Source organism: Leptonotus elevatus, chromosome 14 (genome assembly GCF_054856555.1).
Source record: "Leptonotus elevatus isolate MCC_2025b chromosome 14, RoL_Lele_1.0, whole genome shotgun sequence".
In the NCBI taxonomy this organism is placed as follows: Eukaryota; Metazoa; Chordata; class Actinopteri; order Syngnathiformes; family Syngnathidae; genus Leptonotus; species Leptonotus elevatus.
The window spans coordinates 18,738,949-18,761,367 of NC_141252.1; the positions used below are offsets into that span (position 1 = coordinate 18,738,949).

At 39.5% G+C, this 22,419-nt stretch overlaps 1 protein-coding gene across 1 annotated transcript in view; it reads left to right on the top strand.

Annotated features, from left to right (window-relative positions):
• The window catches only part of bltp1 (bridge-like lipid transfer protein family member 1), a 100,332-nt gene that overhangs the window by 36,061 nt on the left and 41,852 nt on the right, over positions 1-22,419 (top strand). Inside the window, exons 32-52 of the mRNA XM_086094372.1 lie at positions 1,583-1,756; positions 2,115-2,235; positions 2,353-2,502; positions 3,612-3,739; positions 4,099-4,301; positions 4,411-4,611; positions 4,696-4,907; positions 6,433-6,584; positions 7,803-7,953; positions 8,033-8,185; positions 8,355-8,595; positions 9,053-9,201; positions 10,820-11,051; positions 11,827-11,961; positions 15,473-15,657; positions 16,600-16,775; positions 17,823-18,411; positions 19,460-19,658; positions 21,114-21,374; positions 21,776-21,869; positions 22,315-22,365. Coding sequence (XP_085950498.1) covers positions 1,583-1,756; positions 2,115-2,235; positions 2,353-2,502; positions 3,612-3,739; positions 4,099-4,301; positions 4,411-4,611; positions 4,696-4,907; positions 6,433-6,584; positions 7,803-7,953; positions 8,033-8,185; positions 8,355-8,595; positions 9,053-9,201; positions 10,820-11,051; positions 11,827-11,961; positions 15,473-15,657; positions 16,600-16,775; positions 17,823-18,411; positions 19,460-19,658; positions 21,114-21,374; positions 21,776-21,869; positions 22,315-22,365 — 3,957 coding nt within the window. The remainder of the gene's footprint in view (positions 1-1,582; positions 1,757-2,114; positions 2,236-2,352; positions 2,503-3,611; positions 3,740-4,098; positions 4,302-4,410; positions 4,612-4,695; positions 4,908-6,432; positions 6,585-7,802; positions 7,954-8,032; positions 8,186-8,354; positions 8,596-9,052; positions 9,202-10,819; positions 11,052-11,826; positions 11,962-15,472; positions 15,658-16,599; positions 16,776-17,822; positions 18,412-19,459; positions 19,659-21,113; positions 21,375-21,775; positions 21,870-22,314; positions 22,366-22,419) is intronic.

The following is a 22,419-nucleotide window of genomic DNA, read 5'->3' on the forward strand; positions in this document are numbered from 1 at the left end:
TTGTGTCTGGAGAGAAAATAATACACAGCGAAACAGGGCACCATCTTAAACCAGAAATGAATTAGTACGTCACCTGAGAACAGGGGCCTATAAAGTTTAAAGTATATTAATATAATAAATTAAGCATCAAACTTGCCTTAATGCCTGACTACCACCTAGGTGAGCAACACGAGTGCATCCAGCCCAGCAAAGCTTTTTGGGACCGTCTCAGCGGTTGATTCTCAGTTTGATTTAGTATTTTGATGAGGCACAAAATGAAGAATTTCGCCTTGTAAACTGTCAATGCGAAGCTGCTTATTTTGAGCCTTGTCTATCTATCATCATCTAATTTAATTCAGGCTGCAACTGTGTCCATCATTACAAGGTTGATGCAGTACATACAGCTTACATTAAAATAACACATACACGCCATAATTTATTATCGAGTACGTTATGCAATTAAACAGTATGCACATGCAGTAATCTTTGTACCTCCTACCAGTGTTCGGAACGTTACTTTATAAAAGTAATTAGTTACTACTTACTTGCTTAAAAAGTAACTGAGTTAGTAATTAAATTACTTCATAATGAAAATAACTTGTTACCAGGGAAAGTAACTATTTTCACTACTTTAAAAAATCGCCTTATATCAAATCAATCAATTTAGATTTTTTTCAGCTGTTAAAAAAAAATGAAATTAATTGAATAGGCAGATAATTCTACATAAACGTCAGTATTTATTGCACTTTAAAAAAAACTAACAACCAAACAAACAGCAGGTTTCTCTTGGTCCTGTAAACATACTGACTGATTGACTGCCATCACTGCCAATTATGAAGTTTGGCGCCTGCTGATGATGTCACGCAACTGGTTCGAAGGAGGAAGCCTTCAGGACTTTAGGAATATGATTGTGTTTAATGTTTATTTGGAGGGAAGAAGAAATATTTCACTTTATACACTGTATATTAAACTTTGCAGCCCGATCATATCTGGGACCTACAGTGGGCAGGAACTGTCAGGCCATAAGCAGAAGTGACGCAACACCCCAAATACATCAAGCTCTTTTTTTTTTTTTTAAGTAAAAAACATTAACATATACATTTATAACAATCATAAACATTTTACTGTATTTTATATAGATTTTATAGAGATAATCGAGGTGAACGGGAAAATGATTTAATAATGTTGAATTGTAGCTGACTTAACGTGACGTAATCGGAAGGCACAATCATATATCTGGTACACGGATTTATATACAAGTCGGAACTTAAGTATATCATCTGGTAGCGTCAATGGAGCCCTCGCAAGCCAGTAGCCTTTTTGTGGAGCCAGAGTGCGCTACGCAAATCAATTGTAACACATAACATTTAACGTACAATAACGATAACACGTTTGGGAAATATAATTAGTTAGATTATTCCCAACATGGCCTGTTACACAATATGCTGCAACTGTTCCTTAGTATCAAACAAAAAACAATAATTCAGGCAAATTATTCTGGAAATGAATTACTACTGGCTGGCAGCTCTGTTCTACTCTACGCTGTCTTTAGCAGCACTGATTTTATGCTTCAATAAATATAACATACCTTGTTTTTCTCCAGTACGCCATATACCCCCCTGGATAAGAGAGCTATGGAGAATACTGATGAGGATACAATGACGGATGACTGGTCTCTGGAGCAGCCTCTAGCTCAGACCAGGACCACAGCCATAGTGGAGGTGAAGGGGGCCATCAATGTGGTGCTTACACCGCTCGTGGCTGAATCCCTGGACAGGTAACAAACAGTCTTTTGTGATGTTGTTGAAAATTATATACAGTAAATTAGACATAACTGATCAAAAACACATCAGTGGACACCAGTGGGAATATTTCATTGCTGATTTGTTCTGAAATATCTAAACTATTGATTTGTGGGATTTAAGATCAGTGTCTTGACTTAGCCTATAGTGTTTCCATTTATCTCTATTGACGGTGAATTTTGCCCGAACGTTGGAGAATTTAAGACCTTGTATTGACTGTGCTTGATCAGTATTGTTATTTCTCGTACAGTATTATTATCTACTGTTGTAAAAGGGAATGCTTTTAACTATCTGCTCATGTTACAACCCATATTTGTATTTTGTTGGTTTCAGGTACATCGAATCCATGGTCCACTTTGCCAGTATCCGTCATCCTGCAGCCATACTAGATGACCTGCATGGGAAAGTTCTCAACGAGGCTTATCAGATCAGCAAATCTACAGTTACTGAATCGGTCAGTAAAATAGAATACAAAGGAAAATCACAGTTCCATCATCTGGTGAAATTTAATCAAAAGTAGTATTCTCTCCAATGGCTGCAGTCTCATTGTTGTGAATCTGGATCTACACAGAGCCAAGCATTCAAGCAGGAGCACAAGCTTTCCAAGAATGAGGGCACGACCGATGGCTCCCTCAATATCTCCCATGGCCAGACTGACCTGTCTGTCAAACCAGATAATGTGAAAATCAAGGGCCTCCAAGCCAATGTCTCAATCCCTAAGGTAAGCTTCATGACCCCAAACTATGAGGGGCTCAATGTTTTGTAAAATATCATCTAATCAACAGCAACCAGTCATCAGCATAGTAAATCATATATGCATTCAAGTAACAAGAAAGCGGCAGTAAATAAAAAAGTATGCCCAAGCAGATGTCCATCCATCCATTTTCTGAACAGCTTAGCCCCACTGCCCCCCATAATTATTGGCACCCCTGGTTAAGATGTGTTCTTTAGCTTCAAATAAATTCTTATTAATCAAAATTAATTCAAGTGCATTTGTTCAGTGATAAACAATAGTAAGAAATACTTATTTTACATCAAAATGTGTGCCCAATTCCAAGCATCTGTCTCTGTGTCTATCCTTCTATCTCCATCCATCCTGATAGCTACCGTATTTTCCAGACGTCACCGCTACTTTTTCCATGCTGTAACCACTAACCCTGGGTCCTGTAGTCGTCGTGGATGGATGTGGGAGATGTTTTTGACACTCTTGACTTAACAAATATTTGTCCACAAAAAAATGGCTTCAATGGTTCAATCCAAAACAAACATGGCATAAATTATGCTGCTAACTTTATAACTGAAACTCAATTTGTGAAATGAATGTGTGAGCGAGTGTTTGCGAGTGGTAAAAACCACATGACCTTCCATTCCATCAACCTGATCACCTACACCTGCGCTTAAAAGGATTAGGGAGGGAGGGTGGAGAGGTCCAGGCAGTGCCTACATTGCCACATGTGGTCATCTACCACAATTAAAAGCAAAAATAACATGTGGCTCCTACACATGCGCTCTAACCCCTGCGGCAAAGGTGATGGTGCGGCTAATGTATTATTTTTTTTAGCCGCGGATATCGCTGTGTGAACGCCTGCTCTTGAGTATCTAATTTCACAACGTACAGTATGTATCCGCGGCGGAGCCAATGTGGGGAAAGAAAGAAAAATCCACACCAGGCGGGCGCGGCTTATAACATGATGCGCTTTGTAGTCTGGATAATACGGTATCTGTCTGTCTGTCTATCTTATCTCATCTATCTATCTTTCCGTCTAAAATGAACATGTACACTATACTGTTGTTAACATCTGTTATGTTATTATTAATTTTTCCTTTTAGGTGAACCTTTGTCTCCTACAAGCTTCTGTAGAGGAGGGTTTTCCATCCTGCTCCAGTAAGTGTGTCACACACGTGTCTCTTGTGGCACTCTGCTTTGACAGGATTGCCACCCAGTTCAGGATGAATAGGTGAGGCAATAACTATTTGGTATGTAAGTGTACCTGCACCTTGTGTCGCTAAGTATCTTACATGTCTGTGTGTGTGTATACATGATTACGCCACCCACAAGATTAGGGTCAAGAACAGATTGTGATCATACAAATGATTTTAGGTTAAATACTTTTCCAGGTAAGGTTAAAATTAAGCGAGTATTATTTATTTATGGTATGAAGCGTGAATATATGATATGACATGCATCATATTGAGATCTGTTATATTTTCCTCACACTCTCAAAAATGTTTGGAACTGTTAATGGAATAATTCTCTGACGGTGTCAGCTGAACATGATTGGCTTTGTAAAATCAGAAAGACATTTTCTTCCCCTAGGGGTATAGTGGAAGAAACCCCTAACACCACAGAACATGGGCGACCCTCTGTTATGTTAGAGAAGTACGCCTCTGCCACTAAGATGCAGCCTCAGTCATCTGGCTCATTACGTTCTAATGCTGGCATTGAGAAAGGCAAAGAAATAGCTGCAAGGCTCAACATCCACCGTATCCACAGCCAGCTCAGAGGCCTTGACTCCACAGGTTGGTCCTTTGATTTTAAATGTATTTGCGGCAGTAGTTTGTTGCTCTTCTGCGGATTGCTGTTTTCTTTTAATTTTTTATGTATTTATTTATGTTTACATCCATATAGACATCGGCACTTGTGCCATCACAGCCATCCCTATTGAGAAGTCTAAAGTGCTGTTTGGCCTGGAGGAAACTGAGGAATTTTCTCTAGTAGATGAGACAGACATCCATGGCAGCTCAGGTGACCTCAGCCGTTCTGCCACTTCTCTTGAGAAATGGGGCTGGATCATGTTTGAATGCGGCATCGAGAACCTTACAGTCAAAGGTAAACCAACTCTTGCAACAGAGCTTCCCAAATTTATATATGTTTTTTTATTGTCTAAGTAACTTAATGTATATAACACTTTAGGTGGTCGGCAATCAGGAGCCATTCTTTACAATGCATTTGGCGTGATGGGCCGCTCAGACACTGGTGGAAATACTGGAATGCCCAATTCTAATGGATCAACAGGCTCTCAGACAGGGAGTGGTTACAGCACTGATGTATCTGATGACAACATACCACGTGATACTGTTAGCCCCCCCTCTGATGTCAATGGACACTCTGATTCAGATGATCAGGTAAGCCAGCAGGATGTGATTTTTAATATACTTTTGTAATGTTCTGTGTGGTGTCAACATAATTATCTAGAAACACGTGTGAGCCCTGTACATTTTTGAACTTCAACTGCTTCTTCTGTTCATCTAGTGACATTGTTAGGCTACCCTCCAACCACAACCTCCTGGCTATGAAAACATCTTTGTATACCTCCACCTCACCACCAGAGGTCATATTAGACATTTTATTTTAAGACTAGCTTGGCCAGTTTGGTCCTTTTTTAGGCCACTTGGACATTTTTTAAGTTTAGCTCAGAAGTGGCCATATTAACAGTACCATTTAAAATCGTACCAAGGCTCAGTCATGCTCTCAACAAAACAGAACGCATACCTCCGTGAGTTGGCTATTAACTTGTTTTAGCCGTGATATAAGTGAACAATTTGGATTTTTTTCAATCTTTTGCGAAAGCGCACTGCTCCCTCTATTAAGCCTACAATAAAGTGATCGTAATGGATCATTGTTTATATTTGCCTTAATGCCTGTCGTCAAAATATGAAGCATATATGAAGCCCCGCAAGAAAGATTGAGCACCACTGATCTATTAAACGGCAGGCACACCCAAACTTTATATTTTTATGTTTTTTTATTTTTTTTTTATTAAAAGGACCTCTAAGCATTCATTCAGTCATATGCACAATGTTATGATTAGATTACCTTGATTCTATTTGTTTCATATTGAATGAAAAAAAAAATGCTCTCCTTCAATTCCAAAGTGTGGTCTGGTAGACAAAGCGGAACGTACATTCTGACTAGCGACAGCATTCCTATTTAAATTGCACAATATCAAATGGATTTGGAAGATGGATGGCATTCACAAGTCCATCCATCCATCCATCCATCCATCCATTTTCTTAACCACTTGTCCTCACAAGGATCACTGGAGCCTATCCCAGCTGGCTTCGGGCAAAAACTTAAACATGCTTCATGATTTACAGCCAGACTCATACTTCAAAGAATCATCATGCATCTTTTGTTGTTGTGCATGAATTCCCAGGTTACCCATGGTGTGGGTGTCAGAAGTCGAGATGCAAGAATGTGCGTAGGAGAAAAATGCACAAGCGCGTAGAAAAAAGTCTTGCATATGAACTAGAGAATATAGCCTAAAGGGTGTATCTATTTATGCGCTTTACAAGGCATAGAAGTTATATGGTGGCTGTTGGGTGAGGAAAGCAGGGAAAAAAAAATTTCTAGCAGTAGTTTATTCATATGACACAAATTCAGTCTAAGATAACCCCAACTTACAACATAAATAAAAATAATGATCTAGGGTTAGACGATTTGCAAATCTTATACAATGCATATTATGATAAAAGAAATACAACTAATAATTTAGATGCTTAGGAAGACATAAAAAATAGGCAGGGCAGTGGCTGTCGAGGACCTTACCCCTGCTTTACACAGTGAATTGTTTGACGATTGTGTCTAAAAAATGCCTTTCATTTGACTCTGAAATGCATACTTGATGATGTGCCATAACTTCATGTGCAGGATGAAGGGGTTGAGTCAGACGACCTAAAGAAAGACCTTCCACTAATGCCTCCGCCACCTGACTCCAGCAGCATGAAACTGACCATCTGCGAGATTTGGTTCAGTTTTGCTGCTCCCACCAATGTGCGGTCACCTTCACAGGCCATCTCAAGGTAATGATGTCACATAGAGATTAAATGCTGTCACACTGTTTGGTAAGTTTGATAGCATGTTTCTAGTGAGTGAGCACGTGGCACATATTGTTACTTGGAGTCCACGGTTTGAATCCATTATTAGTTCCTGTTTTAACCATGATCACATTGTTTTCTTGCAAACCATTTTAAATGCAAATTTACAATATACAGCATCAAAGAAATGTCTTCTAACCCTATAAAGCCTGTACCATGAACTATATGAGAGAAAATTCTGATTCTTTGTAAATAGAGTATTTATTGGTCCTTTTAAACGAACAAAAAAAATGAAAATCAACTTACTCATATGACTTTTGATTTGTGTCATATTTGATACATCCGGTCAGAATGCTTTAAATTCATATATTTATAACTGTCAAAAATATAATAATAAACAGACATATCAAATATATTAGTATTTCCAAAAATCCGAAAGAACATTTCCCATTATTATTACGTATAGTATAACTGCTATCATGCACGATTGGGATTTGAGAACTCCACCAAAGTAACTGGAAACAGCATTTTTAAAAAAAGAACTTTTTATTTTACCAACTTTGTGTGTCACATTTTTATTTGGATTAGTGAAAAGCCAAGTTTCTGTTCTTGTTCAGGCAAAGGTGTACTTTGCATTTCTTTCACAAGATAGACAAAGTGGCCTGCGGAAATGATCAACTATGTATGATCAATGATCAATCATGTAATTTAAACATTTTTGTTTGGTCGAAAAATCAAGCTTTGATGGCAAATGCAAAAACTAAATAAAAAAAAAACCAACCACCACAAAAAACAGTTGTTTGTAAAATGACTATACAACTTTTCAAATTTTATACAATTACATTTAACACGGTTTTACTAAAACTTTTAGTAAAAAATATTGAGTACTGTCACATTATATCCATCCATTAACTTCTTATAAAATTGTCTAAGTAACATTTTTCAACTTTTTCTTATGGTGATCTTACAAGGTCGCTGGAAAAGCCATCAGCTGAGTGATTACTGCCCTCTAATGGGTTATTCGTGCAATGCATGTGTCAGATCATATACGGCAGGGTTTTAATGGAAAATATATATTATACTCATGAAATGGAGGGCTCAAAATGTCTTGTATATGATACGTTTGGCGTTATAGTGTCATCACATTAATTTGATCCATACCCATTTAAACCAAAAACTACTGCTGATGTTTAATTTTTCTAGGCAATTGAATCTGCTCAGCACTGCCACTCCAGCTATCGGTGCCTGGTTGGTTCCCATCGACCAGCTCAAATCTTCTCTTCGCAAACTGGACATGGAGGGTACACTCCGTGTGTGCGCAGTCATGGGCTGCATCATGACAGAGGCTCTTGAGGTCAGTAGTTCAATCATTGACCCAAAGCCAATCAGTCCACAGCAATTTTGTTGAACCACTAAGTTCTGTCATATTGCAGAAAAAGAGCATCCACATCCCCATTCGGAGCAAGTACAATCGCGTGACCAAGCGAGCTCACTACTTGCATGAGAATCCTTCATGTATGCTTTGCAACATCCTTCACCGCTATCTGCAACAGGCTGACTATTCTGTCATAGAGGAGGCTACCATGGTTAGTACAAGTTCTATGCACTTCTTTCCCAGTGCAACTCTACAAGAATTGTTACGATCTACTGTTAGGTAGCTGCAATTACTTTTTAATTCTCATAGGTGCTTTTTATTACCAACAAAAACATGTATTATTTGTGTCAATATATTTTTCCTCTTCCTTTTTATTGCAGAATGATGGAGTCCCAGCCTTAGTGACTCTTAAAAAGGGTCTTGTGGCTTTGGCTCGACAGTGGATGAAATTCATTGTGGTTACTCAGGGCTTCAAAGCTATTGGTCTGATGAGGCCCAATCAGCTTACTAAACCGAAGGAACCTCAGCAGAACCTGGTTGAGACAATCCTGGGCTTGGACAACGGTGCAGTACTGCAAAGTGACACGAGTGGAGATGGAGCTGAATTTGAATATGATGCAGGTGGGGGAAATACTTTCTTATTAAATTGCAATAAACATTTTATTACATTAAAAAAATCTGTTCCCGAAGGCCAGTCATGGTGTCAAACTCAAGTCCTCGAGGGCCGCAGTCCTGCAGGTTTTGGATATGTCCCTTCTCCAACACAGCTGATATATGATCAGCTCATCAGCAAGCTCAGCATAAGCCTGATAATGATCTTGCTGATTGGAATCAGCTTGTCTTGGAAGAGGGAAACCTCCAAAACCTGGAGGACTACGGCCCTCGAGGACCACGGCCCTCGAGGACCGGAGTTTGACACCTATGCAGTAGACCATTAATCATCAAAAATCAGCCAAAACTGTAAATCCTCAATTATGGCTAGAGAATGGATTGATAACCCTTGTGTAAGATTGAGAGATAACACAGGTTTTACTAGTAGAAGTAATTTGGAGTTTTATTTGATATCCTTCTTGCGAAGCTACAGTGAGTGAACACACCATGCTACTGGAGGGAGCGTGCAGTCGTCAACCACCAAAAGAGGGAAACTCTGGTCCTGTCAGCGGAGTGGAAATCATGAGGAAACTCTCCAAGTCCCATACACACAGCGAGTCTGCATTGCGAATAAAGGTAAAAATTCACCACGTGGTAGCCAACTATTGTCTTTGTTTATATACTGTTTTGCATATTTTCTGGTGTGATGAATGTTGATGAATCACAACCAGGCCATGCTATTCCATTATGTACAAATGTGACCTTTTCTTAAATGTTTATGCTTAGCCAGTGGATTTTTATTTTATTTTAATTTTCAGATCTGAGTAAATGTAGTTTTTCTGGGAACAATCAAAATAGATTTAACTTTTTCTAGAAAAAAGCTCTGGATTTCTTGTTACTTATCAAAACGCATTTTAAAACCCTTTCAGAAACAAACATATTTGGTCGGTTTTGTTAATACACTATAAACACACGCATTCAGAAAAATATCTTGCGGTAATTGATTACTTAATCAATGAATCAAGGTTTTGGTTTCAATTCTATCTCTCCCTAAATCGAAACTTACGACTGTAACTGCGGTTCTATGAGTCCCGGACGACCTCCAGAGCATCCTGTCACTCGGAATCCTCGTGTTCACGCGAAAAGATTCCGTAGGAAACTAACCTTGGGTGACACCGGAACTTATACCCTTCTAGGGTCACCCAGGGGTCACAGGCAATGTTCCCTCTAAGCTGCGCGTGTGCGCAATCGCGCACTGCCCGCACATTCTCAGCGCACAAGAAAATCTATCCAGCGCATAAACAACATCAACATAACGTATTAATATCTAATATTAGACTTAATCTAATCTAATTAATTCGCCCAATAATATTGTTTTTTTGTTTCTCACTCAGTGAGTGACAGGTGTCCAGCCAATGATACGATACGGTTCACTTACGGTACGAAGCCAATCATGGCATTGACGGTGCTTGCGTCTGGGCCCTGCCTATATGCGCCGTGCAGGTTAGCTAGCAGGTTAATAGATGCTAATACAAACCCCGCATCATGGCGAAACGAACAGGCAGCGACACATCCACTCACCAAGCCACAGTAAAAAAGAAATGCAGTTCTTTTAAGATGGAATGGTTGTCGGAGTATGTGCAAATTGAAGAAAAAGCGGTGAAATTGGGTGAGATTTTTTCTTTTTCAAGTGAGAAAGGTCTACTCTGCAAAACATGCAGCGATGCCAAAGTAGCAAGTGAGTTTTCAGAGGGAAAAATGTGGATTGAATGGAAGCTGGACTATCTCAAGCGTCACGTTCAGTATAGAAGTCATTTAAAAGCTGTCGAAACTGTACGAAGACTCAAGATGGGACAGGGGATTGGTACATTATAATAAAGCGTGCATATCTGATGTTGCTCACAGTAGTCCTCAGTTTGCTCAGGGAGCTTGTGTGTATGCCCAGATACATGAAAAATTAGAGGGAACATTGGTCACAGGTGACTAATTTGGTATGCATTACTCGAACTGCGCATGCGCGAAGGAAACATTCAGTGCTTGAAGCACCGCCATCTGGCGGTCGGGAGGGACGAAATAGAAATTAATTCTCCATTTTACTGAGACGTTTTCTATCTCAATCTTATGTGAACAGTGAGGGGAAGACCCTTTCAAAACAAGGTCCATTCTGATTCATCTGGCCCATGATGGAAATCAAATGCAACTAACATGAGCTGCGTGTGAACCTGACATGTAGCAATACATTTGTCACACCCAGGGCTCCCATCCGTATCAATCTCTGAGTTACACCAGCGGTGACACAGCCGCTGACTCACCAGCACATGTGAGCCGTGCAGGCCTGCCAGTCAAGGACAGCCCCAGGAAAGAGAGTCTCCTGAGCAATTTGACAGGAAGCTTTCGCAGTCTGCACAACCTGCTGGAGGGGACGCCCCAGAGGAATGAGCCATCTTTTGCCACAGCAGCCAAGAGTGGTTCCCTTACTCGTACAGGTGCCTGATTGGAAATACTAATATTCATCCTTTTGCATTAAGATAAAACCATGCTTAATTAACTCATTCACTCCCAGCCATTTTCACTGAAGCAACCCCCATCGCTCCTGGCTGTTTTATTGGATTTTGACTGATATAGCAAGGCCAACAGAATATTGTGTTCTATTGCTATAAAAACATATAACCTACCAAAAGAAAGATTAGAGTTTCTTCTTTCATTAGGAAAAAAAGTATATTTCTATCCGTTTCCGTTTTGCAGCAATTAGCATTAGAATATAGCTAAGTTTCATCATTATTCACAAACCTATTGAAAACTGTGGGGGAACTAGCTCTTTGCAACATGGCCTGGTTGATCTCTTATACTCTACTGCCACTGCTGGCCATTTTTGTCATAACTACCATAGTTTCAAGCATTCTCTTCAGTTCTGAGGCTGCATCAAAGCCTTCGATTTGCTCTGGCATAAAAAAACAACAAAAACGTATAAACGTCTTTTGGAGCATGGTAATATTTAAGATAGAACGTGTTATATGTTTTTGGGAGCAAATGAGTTAAGCCTTGCATAAAGAGTGCAATCATTGGCATATTAAGAACTGTTTAGGTTGGCATTATAAGTAAAAGAAAGGGTGCACACTTTTTATACAGACCAAATTGGTTTTGATAATATCCACAGCGCCCCTGTTGTCACTGATACCAAATTAAGAAACTTTTATTGTTGGCATATGCCAATTTGATGTAAATTGATAATAATCGAATATGGTTCTTTGTGGGCTTCAGGGACAGATATGCTGACAGAGCACCCACTGCTATCTGAGCCATCTTCCGTTAGCTTTTACAACTGGATGTCCAATGCTGTGGGTAACAGGAGTGGGGCTGTAATCCAGGACTCACAGCACAATAGCCTCCAGACAGGTAAGGTCTGATCCACACAAATCTTGCCTCATTTCCAATGTCAAATAAAAGGGTGTTCTTTTGTCTTCATCAGAAGGAAGAAAGGAATACTAACAAATTATACCTGAACATTTCAAGCAGTGATTCAATTGAACATTCTGTTAATGTTTCAGTTTTTCTAGACCCATTGGATTCTCCAGCCATTTACTACCAATACCAGCCACTACAAAGAGATAACAGTCGTGAAGGAGGTTAGGGGTTGCCCCTCAGTGTTGTGCTGACATTGTTGAACTAGTTGTGTTTTGAGATCTAGGTACAATAGTAAAATCCCTGTATAAGTCATCTAGAAGTTGATATTAATATCCCTGTGTGACAACCTTTAAACAGTGTCATTTTTCCCATCCGTTACCCAAACCACTTACCCTCAATCAGATCGCGGGCGTGTTGAAGCCTTTCGCAGCTGTCTTCAGACTGTCTGGAGACTCGTTGATCTCAAAGTACTGTGCCAACAACAGACAACTGAAACTGACAACAGTGTAGTCATAGTTTATGTCTCGTTTAGGAGTGGGGGGAAAATCTATATTGCAATATATTGTTGTGTTCTCTGTTGCAATAAATATATCGATACACTAACAGCAGTATCGATATTTTATGACGGCACACCAGCGCAAAGCACATAATGGATTTACCCTGTCATCCAGACATGTCAATGAAGCTGGAAACCTACTCAACGTAACACGCCGCCTACACCAAGGCTAACTTTAAAGATAAAGCTTAACCAAACAACACATTAATGCGGATGCAGTTGCCTTGGTGGGATTTTACTTCGGCCTGCGCGGCGACGTGAGCGCCAGCTTAACTTATTTTTTTCGACGTGTTGGCTTACATACCGAGGTTTTTATTTTAAATTACATATATTCTACCAACATTATTACAATGCCATCCCGAAAGTATATTTAACCGCTAATTTAGGATGCTAAGAAACCGCTAGTTAATTACGTCGTCATTGTATGATACGCCGCAAGTCTCCGACGTTAGTGGCTAGCAGCTAGTGTTAGCATTAGTGCCTGGCTGGTACGGTGGCCCTGAAGTGGAAAAAAGGGCTGGCAAAAGTAATGAGTGACACCTACCTGGCTTGCTTTCTTTACTTTGGCTTGACTTTTTCAATATCCTGGGCCTAGCCTACTTTGTAATTCACTCTCCATGTTTTGAGGAAGGGAATGTCCCTTAAATTGCACTTTGTCTTTTTCATTATAAAAAAAGATAGAATTTTGTCTTCATTTATTTTATGAAACACCTTTTCCAATAAATAAAAACATTCAACTCAAAATGTCAAATATTGACATTAAGAATTTAAGAAAACAACTTTAAGCCATTAATACCATGTTATTTTATACATGGACCAGGTATGAAATAAGAATGTATCTGCCTTTTATTGCACTTAAAGTTATGTTCCTAAACGGCCCAATTAGATATTTTGAGTAGATTTTAATTATTATTATTTAATGGGCAAGTGTTTTAAAAAAAATTAATCAATGTATCTTGTTTTGTTTTCTGATCCAAAAAACTATTTGATCTGTGACTCAAATCCGTGATCCAATCTGAACCGTGACTTTTGTAGTCCTTTGCTGTCACCGTCAGTACTTAATCTCTCCTGTCCTGTTTGTGGGGGCGCAAATCCCCTAAATGGTGGTAAAGTAGGCATTAGCAGCGGCAAAGAACTGGTGTCTAGACCCTATTGACGAAGAAGAACAGTTGGCAAGTTTTCACTGTCACTCACATACTGAATATCGTGATATATCGCCGAGAAAATTTCTGCTAATATATCGTAGATATCGTGTATCCTGATATTATCGTTATCGTGGGCCAGATTTCGTCATAGTATCGAATCGTGAGTTACCGTCCCGCCCCTATATGCAACTCAGACCTGCTTTTCAAACTCAGGTGCCTTAAATCATATTTAGGTGGAATCACAAAAAGTTCAGATATATTTGAATTTTCACGAGTGGTCATGTATATAAAATAGGCAGTTGCTGTTGTTAATTATGTAACATGTTGCTATTAGCATTTGTAGTAACAGTGATCGTTAATGTAGAACTAGTTTTTACTTTAATTTGAAGTGAAGGAAGATATGTCTGCTAAGAGCTGCCATAACTTCACTCTGCACAGACCACCAGTCAGGTACTAGCTTACACATTGAAACAAGTCAACCAACAAAGTGTTCAACCTCGCATTGTCCTTGCTTGTGAACAACTGAGCCTTTTGAGGAGGATGCTTTTATACCTGATCATGATACTCACCTGTTCACCTGTGGAATGTTCCAAACAGGTGTTCTTTTAGCATTCCTCAACTTTACCTGTCTTTTGTTACCCTTTTCCCAACTTTTTTGGAATGTGTTAAAGTTATCAAATTCAAAATGAGAGCATATTTAACAGAACAACTTCATTGAAATTGGTTTGTGTGCAGTCTTAGGTTACAAGAGATTATGAGAAGTTATTGGCAGATCCTTAGTCGAGGTGTTCCAAGGCTACGGGACCCTGCATAAAAGTGGATTTTAAGATGGTAATCAGGAGCAACCAGCAGAAACCCTGCCTGAGAATCCATGGCTCATGGTCATATTGCTTAAGGCTGAACCTTGAGCCAATAAATATGAAAGACTGACAGATTGTATTTATCTATTTGACACAGTGAGGAAAATTAATGGTGAGTTACATTTTATGTGGACCCAAAAAAAGCCTGGACATGGTTTCAGGACAACCGAGGTTTCATCGGTGCTTGCTCCTCATCCTCAGCCTAGCACATATTTTTTTGCTCAGTATAGGATTAGCTCAGTTTCTTCAGGCATGACTTTGGAGGGGCTTGGTGAATTTTAAATGTGGTTACTGCGTGCTGGTTTTTAAAAACAGAGGTAAGGGAGGTTCAGATGTGAAGATGAATAGGCATTTTTGGGATCATGACCAGTCTCAGGTTTTTTGTTTAAAAATTGCACACAGAGCGTTTAGGATGGTGTAATTCAGTGTTGAGGCCTGACCATTATGGATATTTTTAGGCACAGGCCGATTCTGACATTTGGCAGAGTAAAATTCTGATAACCGATTGAACGTTCAAATAATAATAATTTTAAAAAAGTATATATAATGAGCGAAACATTATCATTATCTTTGTCTTACGTTGTAGTGTGTTAATGTGTTTAATAAAAAAAAAATGTAATGCAGCAAAAATCTGCATAAAATCTGCCAATTTTTGCTGATTTTAAAATAGCTATTATCACCCAATTAAATCATCTGGCAAATGAATAAATCTGATTATTACAAGTCATTATGTTTAAGGAGGGTTGATTGCCCTTTCAATGATTTTGTTTAATAGTTAGAACAACCATTATTACAGTGTGTGCTTTTTATCCACATGCTTACACAGTACAGTGTAGGTCACTAACAACTGATCTTCAGCTTTATTTCTACTGTGTGCACTGGTGGGACAAAATCTTTCCCTATTCTAGTTCTATTCCACAAATGTCTTCCAACACTTTTAGGTGGAACATGTAACCTACCAACTATCCCCTCTGCATCGGACTTCAACACAGTGTTGTCCAGTGACCAGAACACCTTGGACGGGACCCACTCACAGCATTCCCAGCATAGCACTAGCCAGGATGACATTGCTGATATTGAAGAGGGAAACCTTTGTCCTGCTGCTGTTCAACTGGCTGATGCTCAGGTAATTTATTATGTATTTTTTCCCCTTTGTTCAGTCATGCGTCATGCCTGTAAACAGACGTGGATGGTTGCAAAAGCCAAACATAAAAACCCCACATTGGCCACAGAAATAACTTGAAACTGATAAAAGTAATAAGTAAAATACCTTGCTTTGGAATTGTAAATTACAATAAGTAATGAGATAAGTGGTAAAGAAAACGGATGGATTAATGAACTAATAAATATATATATATATCTGATCTGACATTGCTTTTGAATTGAAGTGTGTGTGTGTGTGTGTGTATATATATATATATATATATATATATATATGTATGTATATATACATATACACACACGCACACACAGTTCTGTCTTTTTTAGACTCACTTAAATGTTGTAAAAAAAGAGAGCAATGATGATATGTCGAATCGGTAAAAAAAGAAAAAAAAGTTGTACACCAAGCGATGCCCTTCTCCTCCGGTGACTCCGGGAGCTGCTGCGACTGACCAGTGCAAACTCACACGGTAAAAAGCCAGCAAGAAGAAAAGGCAGACACTCACCCCTGTGTTCGCTTTTTAATTCAAACAGACGCTTGCTTGCAGCGTTTTTTTTGTTTGCGTCACTACAACCTATTTCGGCCATATTCTTTCGGCTTTAATTTTATTTCGGTGGCCGAATATTCGGTGCATCACTAATATATATATATATATATATATATACACTTCAATTCAAAAGCAATGTCAGATTTTCACTGGTATTTAAAAAATATATGATATTATATATTTTTTGGGTAGTTATTTCAGTGACCATTGTGGGGTTTTCTTTCATGAACAGAGCCCCGTCTGTTCATGAAAGAAGAAACAATTGTGTTCATGAGCATATGAAATGTTTAAAATGTGATTAGTGTTTTAACATCATTTTATGTAATAAATGTTTCTTCGGCATATGGTTTACATCTTAGGTTGTTTTCAAGCCTTTACTGAACTATACTGGCATCCAAGCCCAAGACACCACTCCTCTGAGCTACAAGATGTATTTTGGAGAACATCTGTCTTTTTCTGGCAACCTGGAGTGTCTGCGAGCAGACATTGTGGACTCTGACACCTCCAAAGAGCGCAAAAACAAAAGATCTCGGAGGTAAAGTACATCTTATTTATTACAGGCTATTAAAATTGCAATAATAGAGTAGTACAGTGGAATCTCAGTTCACTCACTTTCCTGTTGATGAATAAATCGCTTTATGAACAAAAAATTCTGACAAATATTGCTTTGATTCACTAACTGTGTTGTGCTTTTGATCGCACATGAACATTATTTGCTAGGTGCATACGTATTTCACAAACAGATAATTATCATTTTGTTTTGGGGTATTTTTGTCTTAATTACCCCTCAGAATGGCTTTCAAATGAGCTGAAGTTCAAATGATTGTGGTATTAGGTAGTCCTGAAAAGTGTTATGGTTCTGGCGGCTTTTGAGAGGGCTGTCTGCTCTTTGCTAGGCATCTGTGCGGGCCATCCATGAAGGCGGCTTGGTTCTGGGGCTGAAACGGATTAATCTACGTGTATTTCCTTATATTTTAATTCATTCAAAGCAAAACAACTTTTTATAATGCTTTGTCCTTCAGTCCCCAAAACATATTTATGTTTTTTATGTGTGTTTGTTTTTAATGCTAGAGCATACAGAAGGCTTTGATGCAGCCTCTGAACTGAAGAGAATGCTTGAAGCAATGGTAGTTATTTCAAACACGGCAAGCATGTATCAGCATAATATAAGAGATCAACCAGGGCCATGTTGCACCAAGCTTTTTTCCCGAGTGTTTCCAACAGGTTTGTGAATAATGATGAAACTTAGCTATATTCTAATGCTAATTTCAGCAAAACGGAAACAGATACAAATATACTTCTTCTTTTTTCCTGATAGAAGAAGAGACTCTAATCTTTCTTTTGGTAGGTTCATGTTTTTATAGCAATAGAATACAGTATTCTGTAGGCCTGTCAAAATCAAGTAAAACAGCCGGGAGCGAATGGGGTTGCTTCAGTGAAAATGGCTGGGAGTGAATGAGTTAAATATATCTTTTATTCGTGAACATTGAGTCAGTTTGTGATAACCACAGCAACATCCAGCCAAAAGTGTGCAACATATCTGACGTGAAATACAAAACTTGTCAATTCTTCCTACCTCTAGACAAGGCATGGTGAACCTGCCACCACTTGACTTCAAACCAGCTCTTCTTATTGAGACTTTCAGCTTAAATGCAGTCGTGATGGAGAAGTCAACCAGTGCGCCACAAGGCTCCACTGCAGTGCCACTCTCCTTCCACGACCTGAACCGCCGCCACTACAACACATTCCACTGTGACTTCACAACAGCCTGCCAGGCCATTAGCCAACGTGTCGACATGGCTCTGGTGCGCCTTATTCACCAGTTCAGCACCATGATTGATGACATCAAAGCCACTCAAACAGACATCAAGCTAAACCGCTACACTGCAGGCTCTGCCTCACCAACACCGACCTTCAAGGCCCGACCGTACCGCCACTTCAGATCATCTGACTTTAGCCGGAGTTCACGGGGCAGCATCAATGGGACGGCACGCAGTGCCACACAAACCCTGAAGAGCAAGAGAGGGTTGGGTGGAGGTTTAGGTGGTGGAGCAGCAGGAGTTCCTGGGGGTTTTCCACTCAATGGACCACCCTCAGCCATGGACACGCTAGGAAGAAGGGAGCATCGAGGACGTGGTTCACTTGGACGTTCAGAGCGTCGCACCTCTAAGGTAACAATTTGTTAAAAAAAGATCATCAGTCATCAATATAAAGCAGCTCATCTTAATTTCAAATGCAGTGATATTAAGTGGTCAGATTTTTCCGTATGGTGTTATGGGCAGTTGCCATATGTTCATAAATCGAAAACATATCTGAGAGTAGTGTGCGGGTAGGTGTCACACACTTGACATGTAGCATAAATATCATGGCTTGTGATTGGCTGACAAGATTTGGACTCAACTGACCAATTGCATTTTTGTTGATGTCATGTTTTCAAGCACATGTGACTACAGTGCAAGCGGTTCCTTCAGCTCCGTGGTATGGCTAGCTGGCTCTCCTAAAAGTCACTAATTATCGGCCCCATGGGGCACAAACACACACACACTAAGCGTAACCAATTATAAACGGCAAATACTGTAAATGTGTCAAGAGATAAAATATAATACACAGCTACACACAGGACAACCCAGAAACTGGAAATGAAGTCATGTTATTGCATATGTCAGCCAAGAGTCTCTATACTAATGCATTAGTAGTAGTAGTACAGTAGTAGTAGTATTACAATACAATACAGTAAATTAAATATTTATTTATTACAAGCAAACTGTTTGCACAATAGTGCAGAGTTTTTAATTTTGAGATCCACACAATACATCTTCTTACATTACATTTAATTAAATAAAAAATAAAAAAATCAATTTTGCCTTAATAAAAGACCATACATTCAAAGAAAAAAACATTTTTCACTTTGCATACCTTTTGAAATTTGATACCAGTGAATTTGAGGCTACACATACAAACACAAGGGGGAGCTAGTAGAAAAGAAATGCATTAAAACCATGCACACATAATTTCACAATGTCTTAACTTTGTGTCATCAGAGAACCTGTTCACATGCACTTTATGTATTATGTAAATGTTTTGTGTGGCAATTTACAGGCTTTAGGACTAATAACTTAAATAATAATAAGACCAGCCTTTTTTTTGTTTTGTTTTTTGCAGCGGCAAATTGTGAAATCTTTATACTCTTACTCGTTTAATCTCTTTGTAACGATTTAGGTGTCACGGAAGGGCTCCCGTGATGTGGCAGACCACACAGCAATCCAGATGGATGACTCTGACTCCATCACAGTGTCAGAGCAGAGCGAACCGTCAGCAGAATGTTGGCAGAACATGTACAAGCTGCTCAACTTCTACTCGCTCATCTCAGATCCCACAGGCATTTTAGAGAAAAGTTCTGCAGAGAACTGCTTGACAGGTGGGAATTAGCAGTCATCATTTTTTTCTATTTTGCTTGACCAAACAAATGTATTCATCTTGTCTCATTCAGTACTTGCTGTTGCATTTTCTTGTCTTCACGTACGTCCCGATACTTTTTTTGCAATCTGTGATCTCTTAATGATTCATTATAAATTGCATACACTGTTGTGCTCATCACTTTACATAATCCTGTACACTGATGAGCACAACCATACATATTGTACTAGATAATTGTTAAAGCAGAGCAAGAAAATATTTTATCATATAACATTTCCTTTTTTCTTCTTCTGGAGAGCTCAGTATTGTTCATTCGGTAATTTTACCGGTTTGACATGCCATCATCATTGCTTCTTTTTTTTTAATGAATTTTTATTTTGTGTGTGTGTGAGTGTGTACTCATTAGTTTACCTAAAACCTATTAAAAATCCCATACTGTTCACCTAAACCGAATACTTCAGAATCCAGCTAAAGTCGTGAGGTTGTCAGGAGACCCGAGGAAGGATCAAAGAAAAGAAAGGAAAGTGAAATCCAGCACCGACCAGACATTACCTACTACCCACCGGGTTACCAACCAGAGTCTTTCACCAACCCCAGAAACATCTAAATTCCAACAAATTAGGGAGACCTCAAGAGACCAAAGGAGAGACTGAGGAAAGGAAGAAAGGACAGATGAAGCAGAGTGAGATCCACAGACACCAGCCTCCACCGATTCAACGACCAGAGGAAGAAGCAGATTGTGTTTGAGTTTCGATAGATGCTGGTGTGGTGGATCTGGCATGCATGAAAATCTCCACCAAAGAGGGGAGCCTGCCAGGACAGAGCAAGCGCAACACCTCAGGGCCCCCCAGGCCACGGCAGCGCCAAGGGACAACCCCCGGGCCCCGCCGGGGCCACCGGCCGGAGAGCAAACCCAGGAGCCAGGAGCGCCCCCAACCCAACGCAGCAGGACGGGGCACGGCAGGCCCGCCAGGGACTCCACTGGTCCACAGCCCCCCCCCCCTTCCCCCCATTAGAGTAGGCTAATATTTACACGTGGAAGAAAGTAAAATAAAGTTTTTTTTTTGTTTGTTTTTTGAGTCTTCAAGGGTTGAGGAACGAACTCATGACCTTCAGCTTGGGAGACACTACCATCTGAGCTATGCCATGCCTACTGTTTGCGTTTTTGGTCTCTTGGAGTTAGGAAGATTCCAGCTGACACAAGTTATATACTAACACACAGCAGGAGCTGCGTGGCTCAGGGAGTAGATCGGCAGTCTCTCAAGCCGAAGGTCGTGAGTTTGTTCCTTAACCCTTGGGTGACTTTTATTTTTTTCTCAATTCTTTATTTTACTCTCTTCCAAGTGTAAATGTTACTCTAAAACTGAGTCTATTTGGTCCCACTATAAGTAGTCAAATGTACTCTACATAATTAACTGTGTAGATAACTCGTTTTCTACCCTTCTGTATTCCACAGAGGGTGGGCGTCGGCCATCAGAGCCCCTCTGTAACGTAATCTTTGAGAACGAGCAGGAGGAGCCCATGCCCACGAGACCCCCTGCTGCAGGCTGCAGGCGCCGTAGCCTGGTGAGCTCTGAGCCGCAGCACGTCACCCTCATTGTGTTTGGCATTGGCATGGTGAACCGCACCCACCTGGAGGCTGACATTGGTGGACTCACCATGGAGGCAGAACTCAAAAAGATACACGGAAGCTTTACCCTCAAGGAGAAGATGAAAGGTGATTCTGTGTATTAAAAAAAGTTTTTTGTTTTGTTGCTTGTTTTTCCCTCCACAGATCTCTGGCAAATATTTTCCTATTAAATTATATTTTTGGGGAAGAAACAGTCTGACTGAGCACTAATAAATCATGTAATTAAGGCTTAAATGAAGATAAAGTATCAAACAGTAGACAATAGTAAACATTAGGAAAATACAAGCACAGCTACATAATGCAAATGGTCACATTCATTCAGAATATCAATGTTCACATTTAACCATTCTTAAATGTTGAATGCTCATTCGGTGCGGAAAGATTGGTTCATGTTATCGATGCAAAAAGCAATTTTCAGTTGGTTGAACTATACGTCGTTCTTTTTTTCCCCCACCTGTTTGATTGCTTCTGGCCTTTCTGTCTTTTAGATATCCTACATCAGAAAATGACTGAGACCTGTGCATCAGCTCATATAGGAGGAGTGAACATTGTACTGCTGGAGGGCATAACACCAGACATTCAGTATGTGCAAAGTTGCTTTACTTATATCATCATCACATTAAAAAAATGTCTTCGGGATTTGAATTTTCTCTCAAAAACTCAGAATTAGATAGAGTACTTTTGTATATGCCGTCTTTTGATTATTCATTTAATATATTCTGTCTTTCCCTATTAACTTTTTTTCATTTAGTGCTAACATAAAATAGGTTAGAATTTCATCTGTGATAGATGAAATTGTTTGAGGCTCTAGCAAAAAACATGCTTTTATAGGAATAATATTCGGTAAAGTGAAAATGTTGTCTGAAAGCTCGCTGGCCCGCATGCATGTTTATTGTTATGCCTTCAAATATACCATGGATGAACGTCAGTCCTTATACTCTAATGCTCTAGAATTATTTTACATTTTCCTCTGCTCTCCTTTTTCTTGTTTTTGTTCTGTTGTTTTCTCCTACAACTACATGCATAGACTGGAGGATTTCCCAACATCTCCCACCAGCACAGCAAAACAAGAGTTTCTGTATGTTGTTGCTGCTTTTTAGGGCTCACCTACATTTTATTCAACATCTAAAAG